This window comes from Manacus candei, unplaced genomic scaffold, assembly GCF_025592945.1.
Source record: "Manacus candei isolate 608988 ecotype Guabito, Panama unplaced genomic scaffold, ASM2559294v1 h1tg000048l, whole genome shotgun sequence".
NCBI classification, from domain to species: domain Eukaryota; kingdom Metazoa; phylum Chordata; class Aves; order Passeriformes; family Pipridae; genus Manacus; species Manacus candei.
Window position 1 is genome coordinate 13761231 of NW_026138096.1, and position 22497 is coordinate 13783727.

Sequence of the window (22497 nt, forward strand, 5' to 3'; positions counted from 1 at the left end):
CTCCCAACCCAAACCATTCCATGATTCCATGATTCAGTGATCATCCACAAACAGGCAGAGGTTTGTGGGGCTGTCAGGTTGACACAACAAGGTTGGCCATGAGCAAAGAGGATCTGCAGGAAGACAAGTCCCACCACCACATAAAGAGATGCTTTGAAGTCAAAGAGACCAAAGGGTCTACACCAAAATAAGGAAACCAGACTTTTTCTTTTTTTTTTTTTTTTTTTTTTTTAAAAAAAAAGATACATCATCCAGTGTGTTTTTTTCAAGCTTGTTGGACATCATACTGAAGCACTGTAAAGCTGTCAGAGAAATTATATGGTTTTGTCTGTTGTCAACCAAAGCGTGCTTTTACGGAGTCAATTAGCCACAAATGATGAGCACACATCACTTGGCTGAGAATGAATTACAGTCCAACCCAATAAACACGAGTGTCTTTGCTCACCGGTCACTGCCCTGACGAGGAGGCCGCCGGACTTTCCTGTCCAACCATAAAGGAAGCTCCGTGTCCGTTGGCGTTGGATTCTGCAGGAGTGTCTCCTTCAAGTGCTGCAGTGCTACAGTGTGAGGGGAAACGGGGTCATTGGTGTTACTGCTCTGACGTGCAAACCTGGGCATGAGCTCAGAGTGTGAAATGCAATTACATCCGTGGGGAGAGTCCGTATAAGCTGGGATGGCATGAGAGCTTGGATCCACAACGGAGCTGCTGTCGTATTCCATAGAGAAGTGCAGCCAATGGCATCTTTACATAGTGTAATGTGTGCCCTCCACAGACCTTAGAGCCCTTTGTGAAGGTGGAGAGCCACAGTCTTATTAAGTTTTTAGGGTGTTTTTTATGTTTGGTTGGCTGGGAGGGTTTCTTTTCCTTGTTTTTTTTTTTTTTTTAAATAACAGATGGGGAAACTGAGGCACAGAGAGGTGGTTTGAGTTGCCCACAGTTGGTAGACCTTGAACCCCCCCCCAAGTCTTGCTCACAGCTTTTCAGCCCCCACCTTGGACTCTGTGAGAAGGAAGGGCTGTTCCCAAGGGGAGTTCCCTCCACTTGTTCCCGTGGTGAGGAGAGCCACGGCTCCTCACAGGGAGAGGGGAAGGGGTGCAGTGATGTCTGGCAGGGGGGGAACAACGGCACAAATGGTTTCTGCCAGCCCCAGGAGGGTGGGAGAAGCAAGGAAACCTGAAATGGAGAGGCAGGAGCCGGTCGGTCAGGCACTGGGAGAGAGGACGTGGCTCTACAGGATGCACTCGTGCCTCTCTGTGGCTTTCAGGGCCTCGTGCATGCTGGCGGCCGAGAGCCTCCTGTTGATGTTCCTGTACCTGCACCTCAGGAGGTTCCAGAAAGTAGTCCTCAAGTCCCTGTTGAAGAAGGCGTAGATGAGGGGGTTGATGAGGGAGTTGGTGTAGCCCAGCCAGAGCAGAGTCCTCTCCAGCCGCAGCGGGATGCAGCTGCAGCGCACGCCGCAGATGAACGGCCGGGCCGTGGACATCAGGAAGAAGGGCAGCCAGCAGAAGGTGAAGGCCCCCACGATAATCCCGAGGGTCCTGGCCGCCTTCTGCTCCCGCTTGAAGATGGAGATGTTCTTCCTGTCCTGCCGGAGCAGCTTGGAGAGCGTGGCGCACTCCTCCGCCGCCTTGGTCCGCCGGGAGCTGTGGTGGCCCCGGCTGGAGGCCTCCAGGCAGTAGACTCCCTCCTCCTCGTAGTGCTTGGGGAAGTTCATGAAGCGGTGCTTCTCGGCGCTCACCTTGGCCGCCTTGTAGATGCGGCTGTACATGACGAGCATCACGGCCATGGGGATGTAGAAGGCCACCCCCGTGGAGTACACGGTGTAGCCGAAGTCCTGGCTGATGAGACACACCCTCTCCACCGTGACGTTCTGGGCCCAGCCGAAGAGGGGAGGGAGGGTGATGGAGGCAGACAGCAGCCAAACGATGAAGACCATCTTGGCCATGAGCTTCCCGTTCTGCCTCACCGGGTACGTCAGCGGGCGAGTGATGCCCAGGTACCTGGACAGGAGAGGAGTTGCAAAGTGTTAGGAGGGATGCAAGGTGTGTGTGCAGCTGGGTGGGTTTCGTTCCTAATCAGTTGTTAATCATGGAATCAACCAGGCTGGAAAAGACCTCTGAGATCAGCGAGTCCAACCTGTGACCCAACCCCACCTTGTCACCCAGACCACGGCGCTGGTGCCACGTCCAGTCTCTTCTTAAACACCTCTTGGGATGGCGACTCCACCACCTCCCTGGGCAGCCCATTCCAATGCCCAATCACTTTCTCTGTGAAGAACTTCTTCCTAATGTCTAATGAGAATTTTGGCCCTCGGAGTGTACAAGAAATTGATTCACCAAATGAAAATGTTCACTTGCCTGAACACCCCGAATGAACTGTTCCCCACCACTTCCTTGCAGCCACACCGTGTGCAGAATCACGGAATCACAGGATGGTTTGGGTTGGAAGGGATGTTAAAGCCCATCCAGTTCCACCCCCTACCATGGGCAGGGACACCTTCCACTAGCCCAGGTTGCTCCAAGCCCTGTCCAACGTGGCCCTGAGCACTTCCAGGGATGGGGAATCCATGACACAAGGTGTCATTAAACTGCTGAGCGCAGTTCAAACTCCACGTGGTTTCCTGGGGAATGTAATGCTTAAAAAAGCTTAGTTTGGGGGAATAAAAATGCTTTAAAAAGCGTATTTTTCCACCAGAACCATTCTGTACAGAGAATATTCAACAACTTCTGGCCATGGCATGTAACTCACTCCAAACTGGTGCCCTTCCCAGGGGCAACATCACCCACTCCAGGATTGGGGTGGGTAACGCACCAGGATGAAACAGGAGTGACTCCAGATGAAATGAGTAGACTCATAGCAATGTTTAGTGGGAAGTGGGAAGGACAACAGTCTGCTTTTGTATCTCCAGACAACTTGGGAACTCCAGAAGGAAATACAACCTGCAGCTGAGATGGCCCTGAAGAGATCAAGGAGTGATCTCGCCTTTGGGAAGACTCGAGGATGTGCCTGGATGAGCACTGCAAGCAAAGCTAGAGATGGGGTGATGGACTGTTCTGGGGTCAGTTTTGGGGATCTCACAACAAGACATTGAGGGGATGGAGCATGACCAGGGAAGGGAACAGAGCTGGGGAAGGGTCTGGAGCACCAGGAGTGGCCGAGGGAGCTGGGGGGGCTCAGCCTGGAGAAAAGGAGCTCCTGGTTAACCTACAGGGTGTAAATTTGAACCATCCCCACTCTTGATTGAGGGGGTTTGTGTGACTGAGAAATTGTATCAACTCTTGCTTAGCAAATTCCAGTTGTTGTCCAATAAATCAGTAGGGAGTTGGCCTCTGTCAGCCAATGCTCCCCCTGGAAAATTATCTCCCTGCTACGAAGTTCCAATCAGTCCAGAAAAAACCTTGAGCTGGTCACATGGATTTCTTTCATGTCACAGCCTTTTTGCTTTAAATCTCCTGCTGTCAGGCATTTGTAGGTATTTTTAGGCAGGGTCACATCACCTCTTAATTGTTCTTGGATAAACAGTGTCAGTCCAGAGGGGCAGTGGGAACAGCAGCTCTATGGACACTTTTTGCTGAGAGCTGTTCAAGGGACAGAACAGGCTTTTCTGCCAAAAAAAAAGAACATTTCTGTAGGGATTTTTATCTCTGTTGTATCATTTTTTTTCTGACAGTCAGTCTCATTGTAGGTGTTAGGAGATTTTCTCTTCTCTCATTATTTCCCTTTTCCAGATCCTCCCCCAAGATTAGAGGATGGAAATAAAATATAAAAAAAAAATCTAATTTCTCCTCCCTTCCTGACTGTTAAATCAATTCAGAGCCCAAAGTATTCTCCTCTGACTCCCTGATAAAATGAATTTGAATTCATTCACTGACTGAATTATTCTTTTCCTGGTTTCCTCTGTATATTTTGGAGCCAATCTTAGTTACAAAACCCAACCAAAACTCTCCATGACCATCTGTGTTCGTGGAATCACAGAATGGTTTGGGTTGGAAGGGACCTTGAAGACCACCTCATGGAATTTGGCATCCCAAAAGCCAGGGGCAGGGACACCTTCCACTAGACCAGGTTGCTCCAACCTGGCCTTGAACAATTCCAGGGATGGGGTAGCCACAGCTTCCCTGTGCAACCTGTTCCCTCCTGATCCGTGGAGAGGAGACTTGGATGTTCCCTAAGGCTGGGAGAAAACCCTGCCCTGCTGCTGCAATTCCAAAATCACCACCCCAAACCCACTCCTCTGCACATCCAAGCCGAGAACTTTGCAGCCTGATAAGCGCTGCGCTGTGCGACATCCTTCATTATGCTATCGCCGGGTTTCTTTGGAAGCCGATCCGCCCGGGATTTGCTGGAACTTCAAGGAATTTACACTCCAGCCGAGCAAAACGAGCGGTGACAGGATTTAAAGAGCAGGCAAAGCCGACACGTTTCATCGGCGGGCGCCTCGTGCCGGCGCTGCCGGAGGAAACGGGGCCGTTCTGGAGGTCTTTGCTTTTAATTTCGATGAGAGCAGGAAAAACCGCAAAATAGGCCGGCGTTTGCGGCAGGGAGGGAGCCGAGGTGGCTCCGACACGCAGCGAAATTCAAACTGAACTCGCCCCCTTTGAATTTCCTTCTTTTTTGGGGTGTGTGTGTGTGTGTGTGTGTGTCGTGCTGCCGATCAAGTTTAGCGGTGATCGGGTAACAAAAGCCAATTCCCAGAGCAGCGATTTAGGGGATTTGCAGGAATTCCGCCCCCCTCTCTCCCTCCCCCTCTCCTGCCGTGCTGAGCTGATTGTGCAGCCACTCACTCCTTGGGCAATAAACTTCTCCCACATCCTCGTTCCTTGGGATGCCCGGGCAGTCCGAGCCCTGGGTGTGGGGTGGGAGTCCTGCCCCCTCCTGGGCTCCACCAGCGGCTCCGTGGATGAGCCAGTTCTGTGAGTGTATTCTGTGCTCAAGGGGAATCATGGAATGGTTTGGGTTGGGAGGGACCTTAAAGATCCTCTGATTCCAGCCCCCTGGAATGGGGTTGGGACACCTTCCACTAGCCCAGCTTGCTCCAAGCCCCGTCCAACCTCGCCTTGGACACTTCCAGGGATCCAGGGGCAGCCACAGCTTCTCTGGGCAACCTGTGCTAGTGTATCACCACCCTCACAGCCAGGAATTCCTTCCCAATATCCCTGCCCTCTGGCAGTGGGAAGCCACCGTACCCCTTTCTCCATCCTGCAGCTGGTGAACTGGGAAAGGATGAGCCTCCACTCACACGGGTTGAGTGAGGACAAATGAGCCCAGAATTAGGGTTCCCTTGGCCACACTGTTTTACCACAATTCCACAGCTCCCCTGCAGCCAAATTTAAGCTCCTTCCCTGATTTCCAGGCTGATGCCATCCCTGCCCCATCCTGCTGAAGGAGATGAGGATGCAAAAGGCAGCTGGAGGCAGCAGCTCCCTGTGGTTTCATCTGCCCCTGCCCTAAGTCAGGGTTGGTGGGAGCATCCCAGGGATCCATCCCAGACCCAGTGCAGGGATTTACTCAGCCTGGGACACGTTCAGATGGAGGACATGGGAAAGGCAATCCAGCAAAACGCTGTGCAGGTTTCATCCCACTGACTTTCGGGAGGCATCCTTTATCTGAGGATGATCCCAATTTGGAGTATATAATCTGATTTTGGGTGGAAAATACTTGCCAGGGAGATGAGAGAGCCCCAGCAGGGCTGCCTGGGAAATGGATGGAGGCTCTTTTCTCCACCAGGAAAACCAGAAGTGATATGTGGGGTCTGAGGAGCTCCTTTTGTCAGCTGCTTGGCATTTTTATGGAGAGTTTTATCAAAAGCTGAGCAGCCAAAAGAGGGTGGTTTTTTTGTTGTTGTTGTTTTGTTTTTGGTTTGTGACATTAAAGAATCTGTAACACTGGCAGGCTTTTACATAAGAAAAATGTAAGGGAAAGATGGATGTTTCCAGCATTTTTCTTTTTTGATTTCAAAGGAAATCAATCAAATCTCACTCCAGACAAGATTGGTTCTCCCAGCTTCAATGAAAAGGCTTTTAGGAAGAGCTCCGCATTAATAATCAATAATAGCAGCCTACATTTTAATAGTACTCATCATCTTGGGCAAACCAAGTCTCTTTTCTCTCTAAGCTAAGCAAAATATGAGGACACTTCAGCCATCAATAAAAACACAACCTCCTCTTTGGCAGGAGCTGCCTGACAGTGCTGACCAAGTTGGCTTTCAGGGCAGAACTGGGGGAAATATTTGTATTTCCCAGAAGCACCAGTGCTCTTCTTCCTTGCAGGGCAGGAGGGACACGGGGAGATTTAGATTAATTGAGTTAACAACCATTTAACTCTCCTTGGGTTTTCAGGGTCTCTGCAAGCTCAGCTGTCCTGGTGCTGCAGCTCTGTGGCTGTACCAGCATAGAAACAGAGATGGGTTTTTGGGGATGTTTCCACCAAGAGTTAAACCAAAAATCCTGCCCATCCCCAGTTCAGGAGAAGGTGGAGATCCAGGAATTATCCTGGATCCTCAATCCACCTCCATCCACTGCATGTGGAAGCAGTGAGGATGTTGGGTTGATGTGGAGCAACAGGGTGTTCGAGACACTGCCCTGGGATAATTCCCACAACTCACAGCCCGTTCCTGGGGATCCTTGGGGCAGGAAGCAGCAGGACAGTGCCCCAGTCACCTCCTCCTCTTATGTGCATCAAAGCACATCCCAGTCATTCCCATTCCCTCCTACACTTGCAGCATCCCCTTCCTCCCACGCAGGGCCGGGGTGGGCACAGCTGGGAGGACTGTCCACCCCTTCCCTCTGCCCAAAGCACAATCCTTGTTGGGTTTCTCTTTCCCCAGCTGGAAATACATCTTGGACAACTGCCTTCTAACCTCTCAACTGCCCCATCAGGGGAGGATGAGGCTCTGGGAGCAAACAGGGGTGCTGTTCCTGGGCCAACACACCTGAAGTTCAAGCCTGAGCCAGAATTTTCAGGTTCTGGAGCAGCCTCCTGTGACCCAGGTTTTTCCTCCCTGACCCTGCTGAGGGGTCTGAAGCCACCTGGTGCTTCCACCCTTTCCTCTGCTGCAGCTCCCTCTTCCTCTCTGACATCCCAAAAGGACTTTTCCATTTTGGGAAAGGGCAAGGTTGGGGTGGGGTTTGCCTGGCAGAGGTGCAGCAGAGAGGAGGAGGTGTTTGAGAGCCCTGTGAGGTGGGAACAGGATCTTGTCTCCCAGTTTACAGGGATCTTCCCTGGCTGTACAACCTGGGAGTGCAGCTTAGAGCAGTCACAGGGCTGCTCCCATTTAATCCAGGGGTTTCCTCTATGCAATTCCTGCCCATCCTACACGGAGCAGTTTCCTCCCTGCTGCCTTTCTCCACGGCCCTCAGCACCCCCCGGGAATCAGCCTTGGCATGAGTGGTGTCCACACTCCCCAGAAACTTCCTGGCCAGTCCCAGTTTAATGGGAAGAGACAAACTGACATCAATCCCAGGTATAGTGTCCTTGGATAGGGATCTGCTCACAGGAACAGTGACACTGGGAAGGAGAGATGTGATGGATGAGTGGAATCAACTGTGATGATTTTGGAGAAAGATCTTGGAAGAGTCTTTCTCCAAGGGATGAGGTGAGATGGGATGGGATTGGTTGGTTGGGAGAAGAGGGGAAGGGAAGGGGAAGAGGAAGGAAATGGGAAGGAAAGGAGGAGGAAAGAGAAAGGAAAGAGAAAGGAAAGGGAAAGGAAAGGGAAGGGAAAGGGATAGGAAAGAAAGGAAAGGGAATATAAGTAGTGGGATAAACCAGGGGTTTTGAGGACTTCAAATGGAGTGGAGGGAGTTGCTGACATGGTTAGGCAAGGGAAAGAGGGAGGGGAAAAGGGAAAAGGAGAGAGGGGAAAAAGAAAGGGAGAAAGACGGGAAAAAGGGGAGAGGAGAGGAGAAAAAGGAAAGGAAGGTTTGGGAAAGAAAGGGAAGGGAAGGTTTGGGAAGGAAAGGAAAGGGGAAAGGGAAGGGGAAAGGGAAGGGGAAAGGGAAGGGGAAAGGGAAGGGGAAAGGGAAGGGGAAAGGGAAGGGGAAAGGGAAGGGGAAAGGGAAGGGGAAAGGGAAGGGGAAAGGGAAGGGGAAAGGGAAGGGGAAAGGGAAGGGGAAAGGGAAGGGGAAAGGGAAGGGGAAAGGGAAGGGGAAAGGGAAGGGGAAAGGAAAGGGGAAAGGAAAGGGGAAAGGAAAGGGGAAAGGAAAGGGGAAAGGAAAGGGGAAAGGAAAGGGGAAAGGAAAGGAAAGGAAAGGAAAGGAAAGGAAAGGAAAGGAAAGGAAAGGAAAGGAAAGGAAAGGAAAGGAAAGGAAAGGAAAGGAAAGGAAAGGAAAGGAAAGGAAAGGAAAGGAAAGGAAAGGAAAGGAAAGGAAAGGAAAGGGCAAAGGAAATTTTTAAAGCAAAGCCAATGTGATGAGTGTGTAGCTGCTTCCCTACTCCTCACCCATCAGGAGGAAGCATTAACATATTTCATTCCTGCATTTAATCCCTTCCCTCCAACACAGTCAGGCTTCTGTCAGCTCAGAATGCACCTGCTTTTTTTCCAAAAGGCCTTTTTATTAAAATAAAGCAAGTTCAGCAGTAGAGCTGGACCTTGCTGTGGCCTGGGAGGGGTTTTGCTCTGGACCAGCAGCTTGGAGCTGCTCAGAGCTGTGAGGCAAAGGGCAGCTCCCAGGGGAGCAGTGCCTGGTGTCAGGGAGGGCTCCACAGCAGGACTTGCTGTGGCCTTGCCAGGGGTGACACCGAGCAGCAGCAGCAGGGCTTGCTCTGTCCTTTCTGCTTTGTCACCCTTCCTCACACCTCGGAGGTGGCACAGCTGGAGGGACATCTCGTGGCATGTGGCCCTTCCCTGAGCCGCTGTCACAAGCCAGCCCAGCTCAGCAGTGCCAGATAAACCCGGGCTGACCCCCTGACAAAGCCAGCCCACGTCAGCCCCGGCCCCCCGGCAGCACCGTGTCCCTCATGACGCAGGCTGGGCTGCTAAAATTAGACCCACAAGGTGCTGACTTGCCCAAGCCTTGCCAGTTTGCCAGGCAGGCTCAGCCTTTCCCTCCCAGCCCACAGGTGTGGGAGCTGGAGCCAGAAAACCCTCACGAATGCACTCACTGGGCTAAACCCAGTTTGGGATGGGGTGGGGGGAGTCGCTGACACCCTCAGCCAAGGCACGAGTCCAGGGAGCAGCAGAGCATCCCACAGGACTGGCTCCAGCAGCCCTGGAACCTGGATTTTCAAAGAGCATCTGGGGTTGGGTGTTTTTTTTTTTGCTTTCCTGAATAGTTTTACGGTCCACAGAGAAGGTCAGGTGGGTCTATCCTACAGGTGCTGTTTCTTAAGCCAAGGAAGAACAACATGAAGCAGCTGCCTAAAGGGGGAAGACAAGGAAGTAACTTATGGAAGTTACTTAAAAAAGCACCCTGAGCCAGCTCTTCCAGAGGAACTGAGACACCAAATTCCTACAGAAAGTCACCTATGAGCCCAACTCTTCCAGAGGGACTGAGGCACTGAATTCCTATAGCAAGGCATCTGGGAGCCCAGCTCTTCCAAAGAGATTGAGGCACTGAATTCCTATGGAAAGGCACCTGGGAGCCCAGCTCTTCCAGAGGGACTTAAGCACCAAATTCCTATAGAAAGGCACCTCTGAACCCAGGTCTTCCAGGGGGACTGAGGCACCAAATTCCTACAGAAACCCACCTGTGAGCCCGGCTCTTCCAAAGGGACTGAGGCACCGAATTCCTACAGAAAACCACCTGTGAGCCTGGCTCTTCCAAAGGGACTGAGGCACTGAATTCCTACAGAAAGGCACCTGTGAGCCTAGCTCTTCCAGAGGGACTGAGGCACTGAATTCCTACAGAAAGGCACCTGTGAGCCCAGCTCTTCCAAAGGGACTGAGGCACTGAATTCCTACAGAAAGGCACCTGTGAGCCCAGCTCTTCCAAAGGGACTGAGGCACTGAACTCCTACGGAAAGGCACCTGTGAGCCTCAGAGGGACTGAGGCACCGAATCCCTAGAGAAAACCACTTGGAAAACTCATACAGAAACACCACTCCACCCAGGAACACGATCCCAGCGGCCCTCAACCTCCAGCAACCCCCTTATTTTGGAGCCCAGTGCCCCCCTTACCTGTCCACGCTGATGATGCACAGGGTCATGATGGAGGCCGTGCAGCACATGACGTCCATGGCGATGAAGACATTGCAAAACACCTTCCCAAAGAGCCACTCTCCCCCCACCAGGTCCGTGATGGTGACGAAGGGCATGACGGCGAAGGCCACCGACAGGTCTGCGGCCGCCAGGGACACCACCAGGTAGTTGGAGGGCTGGCGGAGCTTCTTGACGATGCACACGGAGATGATGACGAGCCCGTTGCCGGCGATGGTCATGAGGATGATGATGGAGAGCACGGCCCCGATGACGACCTTCTCGGTGTCCCCATAGAGCAGGATCTCCTCGCCGCAGTCCGTGGCGTTGGTCAGGTTGGAGGGCGGCAGGTCCGGCTCGGCTGGGGGTTCCTCAGTCATGAATGGATTCGGGAGCGATTCCCGAGCCGGGGGCTGCCGCTCTGCGCTCTCCGCGAAGAGAAGGTGTTGCTCCAGGAACCTCCTGGGGGTGGCCCTCAGCAGCATGCTCTGAACTCGCCCCGGCAGTGACACCTCCGGCAAGGACAAACCAGAGCATTTTGTCACAAGCGCGCTGAGAAAATAAAATATTCTCTCTCCCCCCCCCCCCCCTCCTCCTCGCCTCTCCCTCCCCTTCCACCTCCCCGGCTGCTGCCTCCCGAAGCTGCGGCTGGATCTCACGTGCTCAGCAAGGAGCCGCTTCCCAAGTCTCCTTAAAGACGCGCAGTTTGCCGGGGGAGGCTTGGAGAAAGCTCCTCTCCACTTTTAAAGGAGCACAAGCCGCCTGCAGCATCTCCCTGGTCATCCCCGTGCTTTTCCCGAAGAGAAAAGCTGCCCGCGGATTGTGTGCCACTGCCGAGCTGCGCTGCTGGGCTTGCACTTCTCCTCTGCATCCATACATTTAATCCCAGGCAGCCACATCCACGGTCTCCTACGCGGATATCGGGGGGAATGCGACAGCACAAGTCACAGCCACGAATGTGGGCGCACACACAACACCCCCCCCCACACACACACCCCACTGGCTGCATCTCCCGCGGGTGTCACACAAAAACTTCAAAGCCGGGACTGCAAATCCACGCACATGGTATGGAATGGCCACACGGAACCATCCACGGGCGCGGGGGCACCGTGTGGAGCTGCGGATCGCGGCGGCAGCGGATCCATCACATGCAGCACCCCCGGGGTACCACGCACAGTCCCCATCCACGGCTCATTCCCGGAGCCAGAGCATCGCCACCACGCACAGCAGGGATACACGGAGAGCAGCTACCGCCCGGGAATCCACCCCTGGAAGTATTTCCCAGCCATCCACAAGGAAACTTTGGGGCAGGGCTCACCCCCGTGCAGGGCTGCGAGCATCGCGCACGACCTGCATCCTCGTTTTTGTTTGGTTGGGTTTGCTTCAAACCCCGTTTTCCCCCCGAAGTTTTGCTTCAGTCGAAGCCGGATTGCAACCCCCTCCTCCCCTTTGCATCCCACCCCGGGCTGGGGCGATGGGGGTCCCAGAGTTACCTGTGCCGAGGGGGTGAGACATCCTCCAGGCGAGCCCCTGCGAGCTCCGGGCAGGCGAGGAAGCAAAAAGCCACCCCCGGAGCATCCTTGTCCCCTCCCCACCTCGCCGGTCCCTCCTACCGCCCTCCCCTCTCTCTCCCGGGCAGGGACCCAGATGGTCCCTGGCTCCCTCTGAGCCCCAGGGAGGAGCAAAGAGAGGGAAGGGGGGGTCCGGGCTGGATCCCGCGGCGATGGGAGGGAGAGGGAAGGGAACGAATGAGGATCTGGAGGGAAAGGCTGGAAGTTGAGGAGATGCCTTTGAAGGCGGGAGGCAGGAGGAGCAGCCTGGATCCCAGCAAGCGGGGGGACGGGGAAAGGCTATTTCCCGAGCACCCTTCCCCAGGATTTTTTATCATTATTTTGCAGGAGAGGGTTCCTTTCCCCATTCCACGTGTCTTCCCACCCCTCCTAAGTGTAGCAGGTCCCGCATTCATTCAGCTCCTCACTGGAGAGCAGCAAACAGCCAGGGAGAGGCAGATCCCTAAAGACGAGCCTTTCCCTTATCCTAGGAACGTGGAAACAAGGACTATAAACAAACCAGGCAACAACACGTAAAGATCCACATCCACCTCCCCCTCCACCAAACGCTTCATGGACACTTTGGAGCAGGGATCACTCCGGTGCTTCAACCCAGGGCACCAGACAAGGCGCTGTTTGCTCCTTCCGGGGCGGAAGATGCGGAGCAGTGACAGCTCCTGCACCGGCTGCTCCTAAGGGCAGTTCCCTCGGGAATATCCCGGGCGGATGGACAGTGTGGTGCTTCTCGCCTTGCCCCACCCCGCGCCCCTCTCGGGATGCTGGAATTCGGACAGGGGAGGTGCAGGCAGGCGGCTTTGGAGCTGTTTGCAGGCTCGGGAAGCGATTCCCGCTGCCCTGCCCCACGTCAAGCACTTCAGGAGCAAGAGGGGAATCTCATCCCCGGTGCCAGCAGCTCCCTCGCCCGTCCCACGACCGTGCAAACACCTCCAGCCCTCCCGGGGACAGCGCGGAGGGCTGATGATGGGGAAAACACCTTTAAATCTCGGCGGTGCCAAGCCCCGCATCACCTCCGGTCAGAGCCGGCGCCACCCCCGAGGGATTTTTGGGGCAGATGTTCCCGGAATAAGGTCCAGGTGCGAGGAGAGCGCCGGGCAGCTAAAACGGGGCTCTTCAGGCTGCGCTAAACGCCGGGGTTTCTCCTTCGCTGCTCGAGCTTCGCAGCGTGTGTGGGAGGCTGGCGAAAACAGCTTCCTCACCAGGGCAGGACGTGCTGGAGCTCCCATTTTTTTTCTTTTTTTTCCCCTTTTTCCATTACAGGTGGTTTGGTTTTTTTCCCAGCCCCTCCAGAGCGGTGACGTGCCAAGGTGGGATGGGACCGATGCAAACCTGCAAACCCCGGTCCCCGCACGGTCTGGGGACCGGGACCTGCCTCCGTGGCCGGTCTGAAATCGCTGATGTTTGCCAGACAAATGCATCCCGTATTTCCAAGGAGGAAAAAGGGGATCTGCAGAATTCCCTGCTGCAGGAATGCAGGGTTCTGCGGTCTCAAAACCCCGACAAACTCACCCAAGAAGAAAAGCACCCCCCCCCAAGGACCAGCTTAGGTGGCCTGTGGCCAGATGCCTGGAGAATTTCAGGGAAACGATCTTTGCCTGAGCTTCAGACTCCTGCGCTGCTTCCACCCCTGGGAGAGGGGTTGGCAGGAAGGATACGAGGTGGGAGATGGGCAGGAGGGGCTTCTCCAGCTTCCTGGACGTTGCCTTTGGGAGAACAACACCCCAGGCAGCTCCTGTGTGTTAGTAAGGAGAGACAGGGAGGGATTTTTTTCCTCTCAAAGTACTGCTGGGAAGCATCTGGATTATGCACAGCAGTCGAGTCCTGGCAGGGAGAAAGGAGAGAAAGTGCTTAAGGAGGTGATGAACCTCATGGGCCCTTTCCAGGACCTCGTGGCAGAGCCTCAAAATCCTGCAGGAGCTTCAGGGGGGCAGCATTAATCCCCTTAGTTCCCATCCCAGCCCCGGTTCTGTAGGACACAACCCACACAGCTTCCCCCTTTCACACCTCCTGTGGGTCTGGGGACTCCAGAGGAGGGGTTTTTTCCCACCTTTCCAGGGGAATGAGCTGCTCTCATAACTCAGGGAGCAACAGAATTTCTGCAAAAACAGGCAGAAAGCCACTGCCAGCTCATGGGACTGTGCACCGAGGGCACATTCTCTGCATGGGCTGATTTTTGGGAGGACAGGAGGGAAAGTGCCGATTTTTGTGTGAAGAAAGAATTAAAATAATGATTAGTTTTCTGGCTGAAACCCTTGGTGCAGCATTTCTCCAGCCACAGGCCATGGTGACCTTGCTAAGACACTTGTTTCTGGGGCACTGGGAAGCACTAATTGCATTTAATGGCAATTAGGGGAGGAAATAGCCAGTGTGCCTCAGCTCAGCCACTAACTGGAGCTTTCTTCCTTTGGCTGAGGAGACTGGAGCATGGAATTGAGGAGCAGGGATGTTGCTAGAGTCAGAGGGACGAACCCCAAGGAAAATTGTCCTCCAAAATAAAGCTGAGGAGCAGAGGGCACAAAAAAAACCCCCAAAGCTTCCCCCTCCATCTGCAGCAGGGGAGAAGTGAACAAAGTCCTCCTGCTGTTTTCCACCAGGTACATTATTCCATTTCCGTGTACAAATGACCCTAAAGTGGCTATTTTATTAACAAATAATTGTTAATATTACGCCCTATTAAGCCCGACGGGCGAGGTAACAGGCACAGTTATTAATATGCAAATTTTGAGAGATCTCATTAGCTCTGAGGCCCCTCCCTGTTTTCGGGAGCAGCATCCCAAAGCAAACCCTCCCTGCACCACAGGTGTGGATCCCAAAGCAAACCCTCCCTGCACCACGGGAGTGGACATTTCCCCCTCGGAGAGGCAGAGCCTGCCCAGATGGACACAATTAATCACTGGAGACCCACCAGCTTTCAAGGAGCATCTCTGAGGATGAGAGAAGTTTGGGATGAACTGGTTCTGGGGTATCCCAACCCCCTCAGATTTGGAAAACAGGGAAGCTTAACCCACTCCCACAGCAGTGTGGCCAATAACCCAAAGCTGTGGGGATACCATGGGGCTTCTCCCGGGGTTGGGATCAGGAATAAGGATGAATGAGGTGTTTCAACGACCCAAATTGCTCAAATCATCACCTTCTCTCCACAGGCACCTCCTGCTTTCCCTCTGAAGCTCCCCTGCTCCCATCTCCTCCTGATGAGCCTCAGGGAACATCTCCCCAGGGGTGTTCACCCAGCAAACACCAGCTCAGGGGGGTGGGAATGTGGCACCCAAGACCTCATTGGGTCTCCCAGACACCAATGCCTTGACTTGGGGTCCAGCCCATGGTGGTGGCCAGTCCATTCCCTTGGGATGTGGGCTGGGGAATGGGGCTGGCAGAGCTCTGTGGTGACTGAATGGGAGCCTTGGGGGGGGGGGGGGTTGAGGCACTTGGAAGGCCCAGGAAAGCAGCAAAGCTCTGCATTTCTGCTTTTCAAACCACACACGTCCCTCAAAAGTCAACTTACAATTTTAAAAAGGACAAAAGGTGTCCGAAGCAGAGACCCCAAATGAGAAATTATGGCATTTAAGTGGAACAGTTTTGGCTGGACCAGATCTCATGGAATCACTGAATGGGTTGGGTTGGAAGTGATTTTAAAGATCCTCTTGCTCCCCTGCCATGGACAGGGACATCTTTCACTAGACCAGGCTGCTCCAAGGTCAGTCCAGCCTGACCTTGGACACTTCCCTGTCTCCATTCCCTGGTGTGAAGTCCTCATCCCAGTTAACCATTCCTGCATCTTCCCATCCCTTTGGCTTCCCACCCCACAGTGATGACATCAGCAGCCAAAGGATTTCAGCCAGGGGATCCAACCAGCAAAGGGCTTTCTGCCTAAAATCCTGTTTCCATGAAGGGAAAAACCAAGCCAGAATGAATGAGTTAAAGATTTACCTGTGACTTAAAGCTCTGAGTCGGGTTTTTGGTTTTTTTCCTGTTTACTGCACCTCCCTAAAAATAGAAAAATTAAATTTATAAAATTAAACTTTTCGGTTATTTATAAAGGCTCCCCACACGTTTTGCCGTTTGAGCAGATGGGGAGCAATTGGAAATGTCACCGGAAAACGCCATCCAAAGGAGGCATCCTGATAGTTCATCTCCAAAAGGAGGATTTGCTGACGAGCAGTGGGTTTTAATGCCGTTCCAGGCAGCCACGCTCCCTCTGCTGGAGTCTGCACAGACAACAGGCAGCTTTTGGTGCTGAAATCACAATTTTTGGTTACCTGGGAGGGCTCTCAAGGAGTTTTCTCTGTGCCCCATCGCAGATAAATCCAGGGCAAGGCGTGCTGGCAGCTTCATCCCGATGTCCTGCACGGGTGGGGTGGTGCCAGGGGAGGATAGGGATAAGCAGGAAGGACATTTGGGGGTGAGGTGGAGGGAGAGAGGCCCCTGACAGGAAACTTTTAACCTGCAGCTCCTCCCGTGGTGCCAGAAGGATTTCCAAGGGGGATGAAGAAGTCAGGGAAAAACCAAAAACCTGCAATAGAAGAGGAAAGGGTGAGGAATGAGTGATTTAGCTGAAGTTTCCCACACAAACCCTTGGGCCCTGCAGCTCTGGTTCACACTTGTAGTCACCCATCTGCCAGAGTTTTATTAATGAGCTGGTCTCATTAGTGCTCGTTGTTTATTCAAAGCCAGGGATGTGCAGCATTCCCACCTCCTGCTCTCCCATCCACCTGTTCCAAGGGCTTGGGCAGAGCCTGATTTTAGGTGTAATCCAGGGACGGAGCTGCTGGTTTAGGTTTTGGGGCTCAGGTGGAGTCATGCAGTGTGGAACCAGTCCCCCTTGGTGGCAGGGGAAAAGTTTGGAGAAAAGGAGGCTCAGGGGGGACCTTCTGGCTCTGCAACTCCCTGACAGGAGGGGGGAGCCAGGAGGGGTCGGGTTCTGCTCCCAGGGAACAAGGGACAGGAGAGGGAACAGCCTCCAGCTGTGCCAGGGGAGGTTTAGGATGGATATTGGGGCAAATTTTTTCCTGGAAAGATTTGTCCATCCCTGGCACAGCTGCCCAGGGCAGTGTTGGAGTCCCCATCCCTGGAGGGATTTAAAATCCCTCTGGATGTGGCACTTGGGGACAGGGGTCAGTGGTGGCCTTGGCAGAGCTGGGGATGGTTGGACTGATGATCTCAGAGGCCTCTTCCAACCTTCATGGCTCTGTGGTTCTCTGCTTGTCCTGTTACACCTTTGGACCATCCAAATTGTTGAAGGAGACAGGTGGGTGATGCAGAGCAAGTACTTCTGGCCAAGTTTAAAAGCCAGCAGGATACATCCCTCTGCAGAGCAGCAGGACAGGGGAAGGTTCCTGCAGGACATCATGGCCAGCCTAAAGCTGGAAACATGACCTGTGCCTGCAGAGACTGAGTTCACAGTGCTCCATCCCACTTGTGATTGCAGAGCAAACCACCAGAGAAAAACCTCCTCTGAGGATTCCTCTGGCCCTTGGCTTTGCACACAAGTGCTGCATGAAGGCAATGCCTTGGGAGTGTCCAAGGCCAGGTTGGACAGGGCTTGGAGCAACCTGGGCTAGTGGAAGGTGTCCCTGCCCATGGCAGGGGGTGGGACTGGATGGGCTTTGATGTTGCTTCCAACCCAAACCATTCCATGATTTGTGTTTCTGCTCAGGATTTGGGGCTGGCTGAGCTTGAATCGAGCCATGCACCCACTAACTCCCCATTTCGAGCCCGGGGTTCTCCGACCTCGGTGCCAAAGCACCTGGAAGTGCAGGGGGGGTCGGTGTGGGGGAGCCAACGTTGCAGGTTTGGAAGTGAAATCCCTCCTTGTCTTCTGTTGTCTGTCCCCTAGATGGCACCTGCTCTCAGCAGATTAAATCCCTGCCGAAGAAACAGCGGGTTTCGGTGCCTGGGAGGGCTCCGGGCTGCAAAGTGCTGCCCAAAAACCGAACACAAACCCCCACCCCAAACATAAATAAATAAATAAGCTTCAGTTCACGGCTGCTTTTTTTTTTTTTTTTTTTGGTTCTGACACTAAAAACTTCAGGTATCTGACCCACTCTTGGCTGCAACATTTCTCCTGCCTTCTCTTCTGGTCCATCTCTGGGTTCCTGATCCCCCCAAAATGCAGGGCACAGGGGTTAACGGGTTCATTCTCACCAGCTCTGCTGCAGTGGCACACCCTGGGGCTGTGACAGACCCTGTCAGACCTGGAACACTCCAGGGACATATTCCAGTCCTATTTAGGGCTGGGAAGTGCAGGGAGGAATATTCCAAACCCCCTTTTCAGTTTAAACCAAAGCAAGATGTTGAGAAGGGAAACCTACTGACAGAGTCAGAGCAGTTTGAAGATGCAGCCACCCTAAATAATCCCTTTTTCCATGCCTTCCACACCAAGCCACGGTACAGGGCAAACCCCCAGCTCACACCCCTGGGGCCTGGCTCCTCTTTGAACAGTTTATCCATGTAATTTTTGGCCAATGCAGGTTTCAATCCTCCTGCAAAGCTCCTGGCAGAGCTTCACATTTGTGTCCTGGTGGGGAAGGAAGGACATGGTGGGGGGAAACATGTCCCCATCTGACCCTTTCCTTCTCCAGCTCCAATCTGCAGCAAATGCCACTGCCATTTAGACCAGCTATTATTAGAAATCTGCTTTGAACAGGGGCACTTGGCACCTTGCAGGGTTATGGCCCTGCCAGGCAGATGCTCATCCACTAAAATTCCATGCAGTGACATCCAGGAGGTGACAAACACGCTCTTCCCACCTCCTTCCTGCTCCTCAGCATCCATCCTGAGGGGTTTGCTGAATTCCTGCATATTCACAGTCCTGGTGTAGCCCTGAGTCCCAGAGGTGCTGCACAGCATTCCCAGCTTTCCAAGGCTATTCCTGGGCTCCAAGCAGGGACCTGAGGGAGGGACCCTCCTGGACTGGAGGAAGGGAGATCCCACAGGGGCACCATGGACCTCTAGGTGACGCCACATCTCCCAGGAGGCTCTGTCTGATGGGGGCACAACCACTTCTTACCAACTCTTCCATCCTGGGTTCGGGGTCTCCAGCGTGTCCAGGAGGGAATAGCCTTGGATAGAACACACTTAAGCTCTCCAGTCATCCTGAAAGAGCAACAGAGAGCTGCAAAAAACAGCTCCTGAGCCTCCCCTGACCCCAATTCTTCTCTCTTCCCAATGGGATGGCACAAGGATGGTGCAGCAAACACGGTCTGAGCACCCCTGCCCTGCCCCAGGGACGGGCACATCCCAACAATCCCCATGGCAGAGTGTGGAGCACCTCACATCCCAGAAATCTGAGGCTGCCCACGTGCCCTGCAGCCCTCCAAAGTCAGCACCACACAAACTGCCTCCCCCTTTGGCCTGCTATTTCCCACATCTATTTTATTTTATCTGCATGCATTTATATGAGGGTCACCAACGTTGCTCCTCGTGGTGGAGACAGACCTGGGAGAGGAATCCCAGAGGACCTGGGGAGATGCAGTGGCTGGAGACCAGGAACAGGGCTCCAGGCTCTGGCTCTTCCCAGATGATGCTTTGAGACCCTCCCCAGCCATTCTCAGCCTTGCCCTCACCTCAACCTCAGCTGGTGTTCACAGTCAAAATCTCCTCTTCCAGCAAAGGGAGCTCCTCCAGGATCCTTGAGGGAGCTGGAGAGCAACTATCCAAGCCTGGATCCTGTGGTAGGTAACTAGAGAATTTACTCCTTGCAGGAGTGGGTCATTCCCAGTCCCACATGACAATATTCACCAGGTTTGGGGCTCATCTCTGGTTTGGATGACGCCAAGGAAGTCAGAGCCAGGTCCAGATGCTCTCTGGGCACCACGTGAGGTAAAAGGTGCAATTATTTCTTATCCTTCCCCATTAAATGATGAAATAATCCAATTTTTGGCTCCCCAGCCTCCCACAAATAAGATGTCTGTTCTTACACCCACAACTGAGATGCTCAAGTGCTCCAGGTGTTGGGGATGACACAAATATCACCAGAGAAATACAAACTCTGCACTAGGGGGAAAATCCAAGCCACGCTGGGAGCTTTGGTTTGAATAAAAAACACTGATTAGGCACAAAGTAGGAATATATAAACAGCATATTTCTTTTTATTTTGGTTTTAAGCACAGAACTTCCTTCTACAATAAAGGAATTCCCTCTCCCTCACCCCTGGCCCCAGGCAACTCTTATTCAAAGAAATCATTCCCTGGAAAATCAGCACTAGGCAGAGACATGCACTGGGAGAGGAGATTTAGGAAGTGCAGTATCCACAGGCCAGGTCTCCCTGAACAGGAACAGGGGCTTTCCCTCACCTAAAATATTCCCAGCAACCTTCTGGTCACCCAACACAGAAAGATTTATCCAGGGAAAACCCTTGGGAGACATGGGAAAATAAACCCAACTCTGTAGAGAAAGGGGATGAAGGATTTGAGCTGAGCTCAGGAAGGTTTTCTCCTCTTCAACAGAGCTCATCCTGCATTTACACTCCCTCCAAGGAAAGCAGGAGGAGAAAGTGAGGGAGTATTTAAGATGCAGCCCCTTTCTCAGGTGGGAGCAAAGGGTTGGTTTGCATTAATACTAAATTAAACTTTGGATAAAGTTTGGGGGGTTTTTCAGCAGCTGAACTGCTGCACTTCTGAGTAAGAGAATTTCTGTTTTCTGGGGTAACATCCCATAGAACCACTGAATGTCCTGAGGTGGAAGGGACACAGAAGGATCATCGAGTTCAACCCTTCCTGAGTGGGAACAAGGTGTAAATTCCTATCAACAAAGAGGACTGGGAGAACTGGGGGGCCTGAACACCCTCAAAAATAACAGGGCACTGAGCCACTGCCCTTGTTCAGTCAGGGTGGCTCCACCAGACACCAGATCCTCCCAGGGGTCAGCAGCACAACGAGCCTCTCACTTCCCAGGGGTTGCTGTGCCTTGCAGCTGAATCCTGCTTCATCCCATGGGAAGGGATTCATTCAAACCTGCTGGGCAGTTCACAGCCCAGCTTCAGGTTGGACACGGCCAACACACATCCCAGCGGACACAGTTTCTGGATTTGGGCACTTAATGCCAGGATCAGAAGTCCTGGAGATGGGAGGGAGCTGCTAATCCCTGGGGAGGCAAAGGAATCTCTGCAATGAAGGGCATGGAGTGATGGAACAAGGGGGAGTGGCTTCAAATCAAAAGAGAGTAGGTTTAGATGGGATATTGGGAAGGAATTCCTGGTGGGGAGGCCCTGGCAGAGGTTGCCCAGAGAAGCTGTGGCTGCCCCATCCCTGGAAGTGTCCAAGGCAAGGTTGGACTGGGCTTGAAGCAACCTGGGACAGTGGAATGCACCCCTGGAGTGGAACTGGATAATCCTGAAGGTCCTTTCCAACCCCAACCACTCTGGGATTCTGTGATGATGTGAATGACTTAAAATCCTGTTTATGTAGGCTGGGACTCACCTGGGGCTGCAGTTTGAAATCAGTGCCACTGGTCCCAAAACTGAGGACCATGTGATGCTTCACATAACAGAAAGGTGACCAACACAACTCCCAAAGAGGAGGGAAGAAGGGACACAGCCTGAGCTCACTTGTGTCACTCAGATGTCCATGAGCCACCTCCTGAAAAGGGATCACCTGCAGCACTGGAGGGTTCCAGCCCAGCAGGGCCCTGTTCCCCTGCTATCACTCACGGGGATGCTGCAGAAACCACCCAAGCCATCCAATCGTGTCAAACTTACCTAAAAAAAAAAAGCACATTAAGACACCAGTTGTTGCTGATGGGCAGAGGGAGAACTGCTCCCAGCCCTTCCACGAGCCTCCTGAGCACTGACACCGACCCCCAACCTGTTGAATTCGATGTGAGGGTTTTCTGCAACCTTCACATCACATAAATACTTCACTGCCAGAGAGCTCCTTTCTCTTTTTTTCTTCACATGCTAAGAAGTGCCAGCACAGCTCAGCTCAGCTCAAGAAGGAGAAAATTTAATTGCAAAGCTGTTTTTCCAACTCCTTGCATTTTGTTCCTCTTTTTGGGTTCCCACCTGTGGGCACAGAAGGGGCCCTGCTGGCTTTTGCAGTGTCAAGGATTTGTCCCAGGGATGAGGTGCAGCCTCCAGCCCTCCAAGGCAGCAGCTCTTTGCAGCAGGGATGCAGATGGGAAGCAGAAGGCAGCACCTCCCCCAGGACAGGCTCTTAAATATTTAATGTGACAGCAGAACAGAGCCAAGTGATTCCAAGTTCATGCAGCATTTTGTAAGAAGGGAGGAAAGACAGAACCAGGGATTGTCTTGGTGTGAAAGGAAAACACACAAAAGCTGTAAGAGGAAAAGTGCTAATTTGTGTTTATATGTGCTCCAGCAACTCCCTCCTCTGTCTGCTCTTCCACAACAATGATAGTTTGCTCTCTGCAGCCAGTCCTGCACTGGCCAGGGTTTGGCACTTAAATGCCTTCATCAGATATGAAACCAATTAGAGGAGACTATTCTGACATCCACAGGCCTCAACACAGAGAGAAAAATGGGGCAAACCCATCCCATTATGTCCATTGGAGTTGTTTTGGAAGCCTGAAAACCAAAAGCAGGACAGCCCAACTGGAACACTGGGTCACGACAGCTGAAGAGCAGCAGAGGACAGTGCAACTGTTGGAGAGTTATGAGTCCTCCAGAATTCCTTATGATGGCAAAGCAAGCCCCAAGGAGCAGCCACTGCCACACTGTTGCCCAAGTTCTCCAGAGAAAAATTCCCACTTGGCACTTTGGCAGAATTTCCACAGTGGAGATTCCAGAGCCAGCTTCCAGAGGAGGGCTGGGGAAGTGAGGAGCGGGGTCAGGAGATGAC

General features: G+C 53.0%; 1 protein-coding gene across 1 annotated transcript; it reads right to left on the reverse strand.

Annotated features, from left to right (window-relative positions):
* Positions 1-225: 225 nt before the first annotated feature.
* LOC127475958 (5-hydroxytryptamine receptor 7-like) lies at positions 226-11737 on the reverse strand. The gene is made up of 3 exons (XM_051798230.1): positions 11630-11737; positions 10119-10648; positions 226-2001 (listed from the first exon to the last, which is right to left on the reverse strand). The coding sequence occupies exons 2-3, from the start codon at positions 10619-10621 to the stop codon at positions 1230-1232; spliced, it is 1275 nt and encodes a 424-aa protein (XP_051654190.1). The 5' UTR covers positions 10622-10648; positions 11630-11737; the 3' UTR covers positions 226-1229.
* Positions 11738-22497: the final 10760 nt, after the last annotated feature.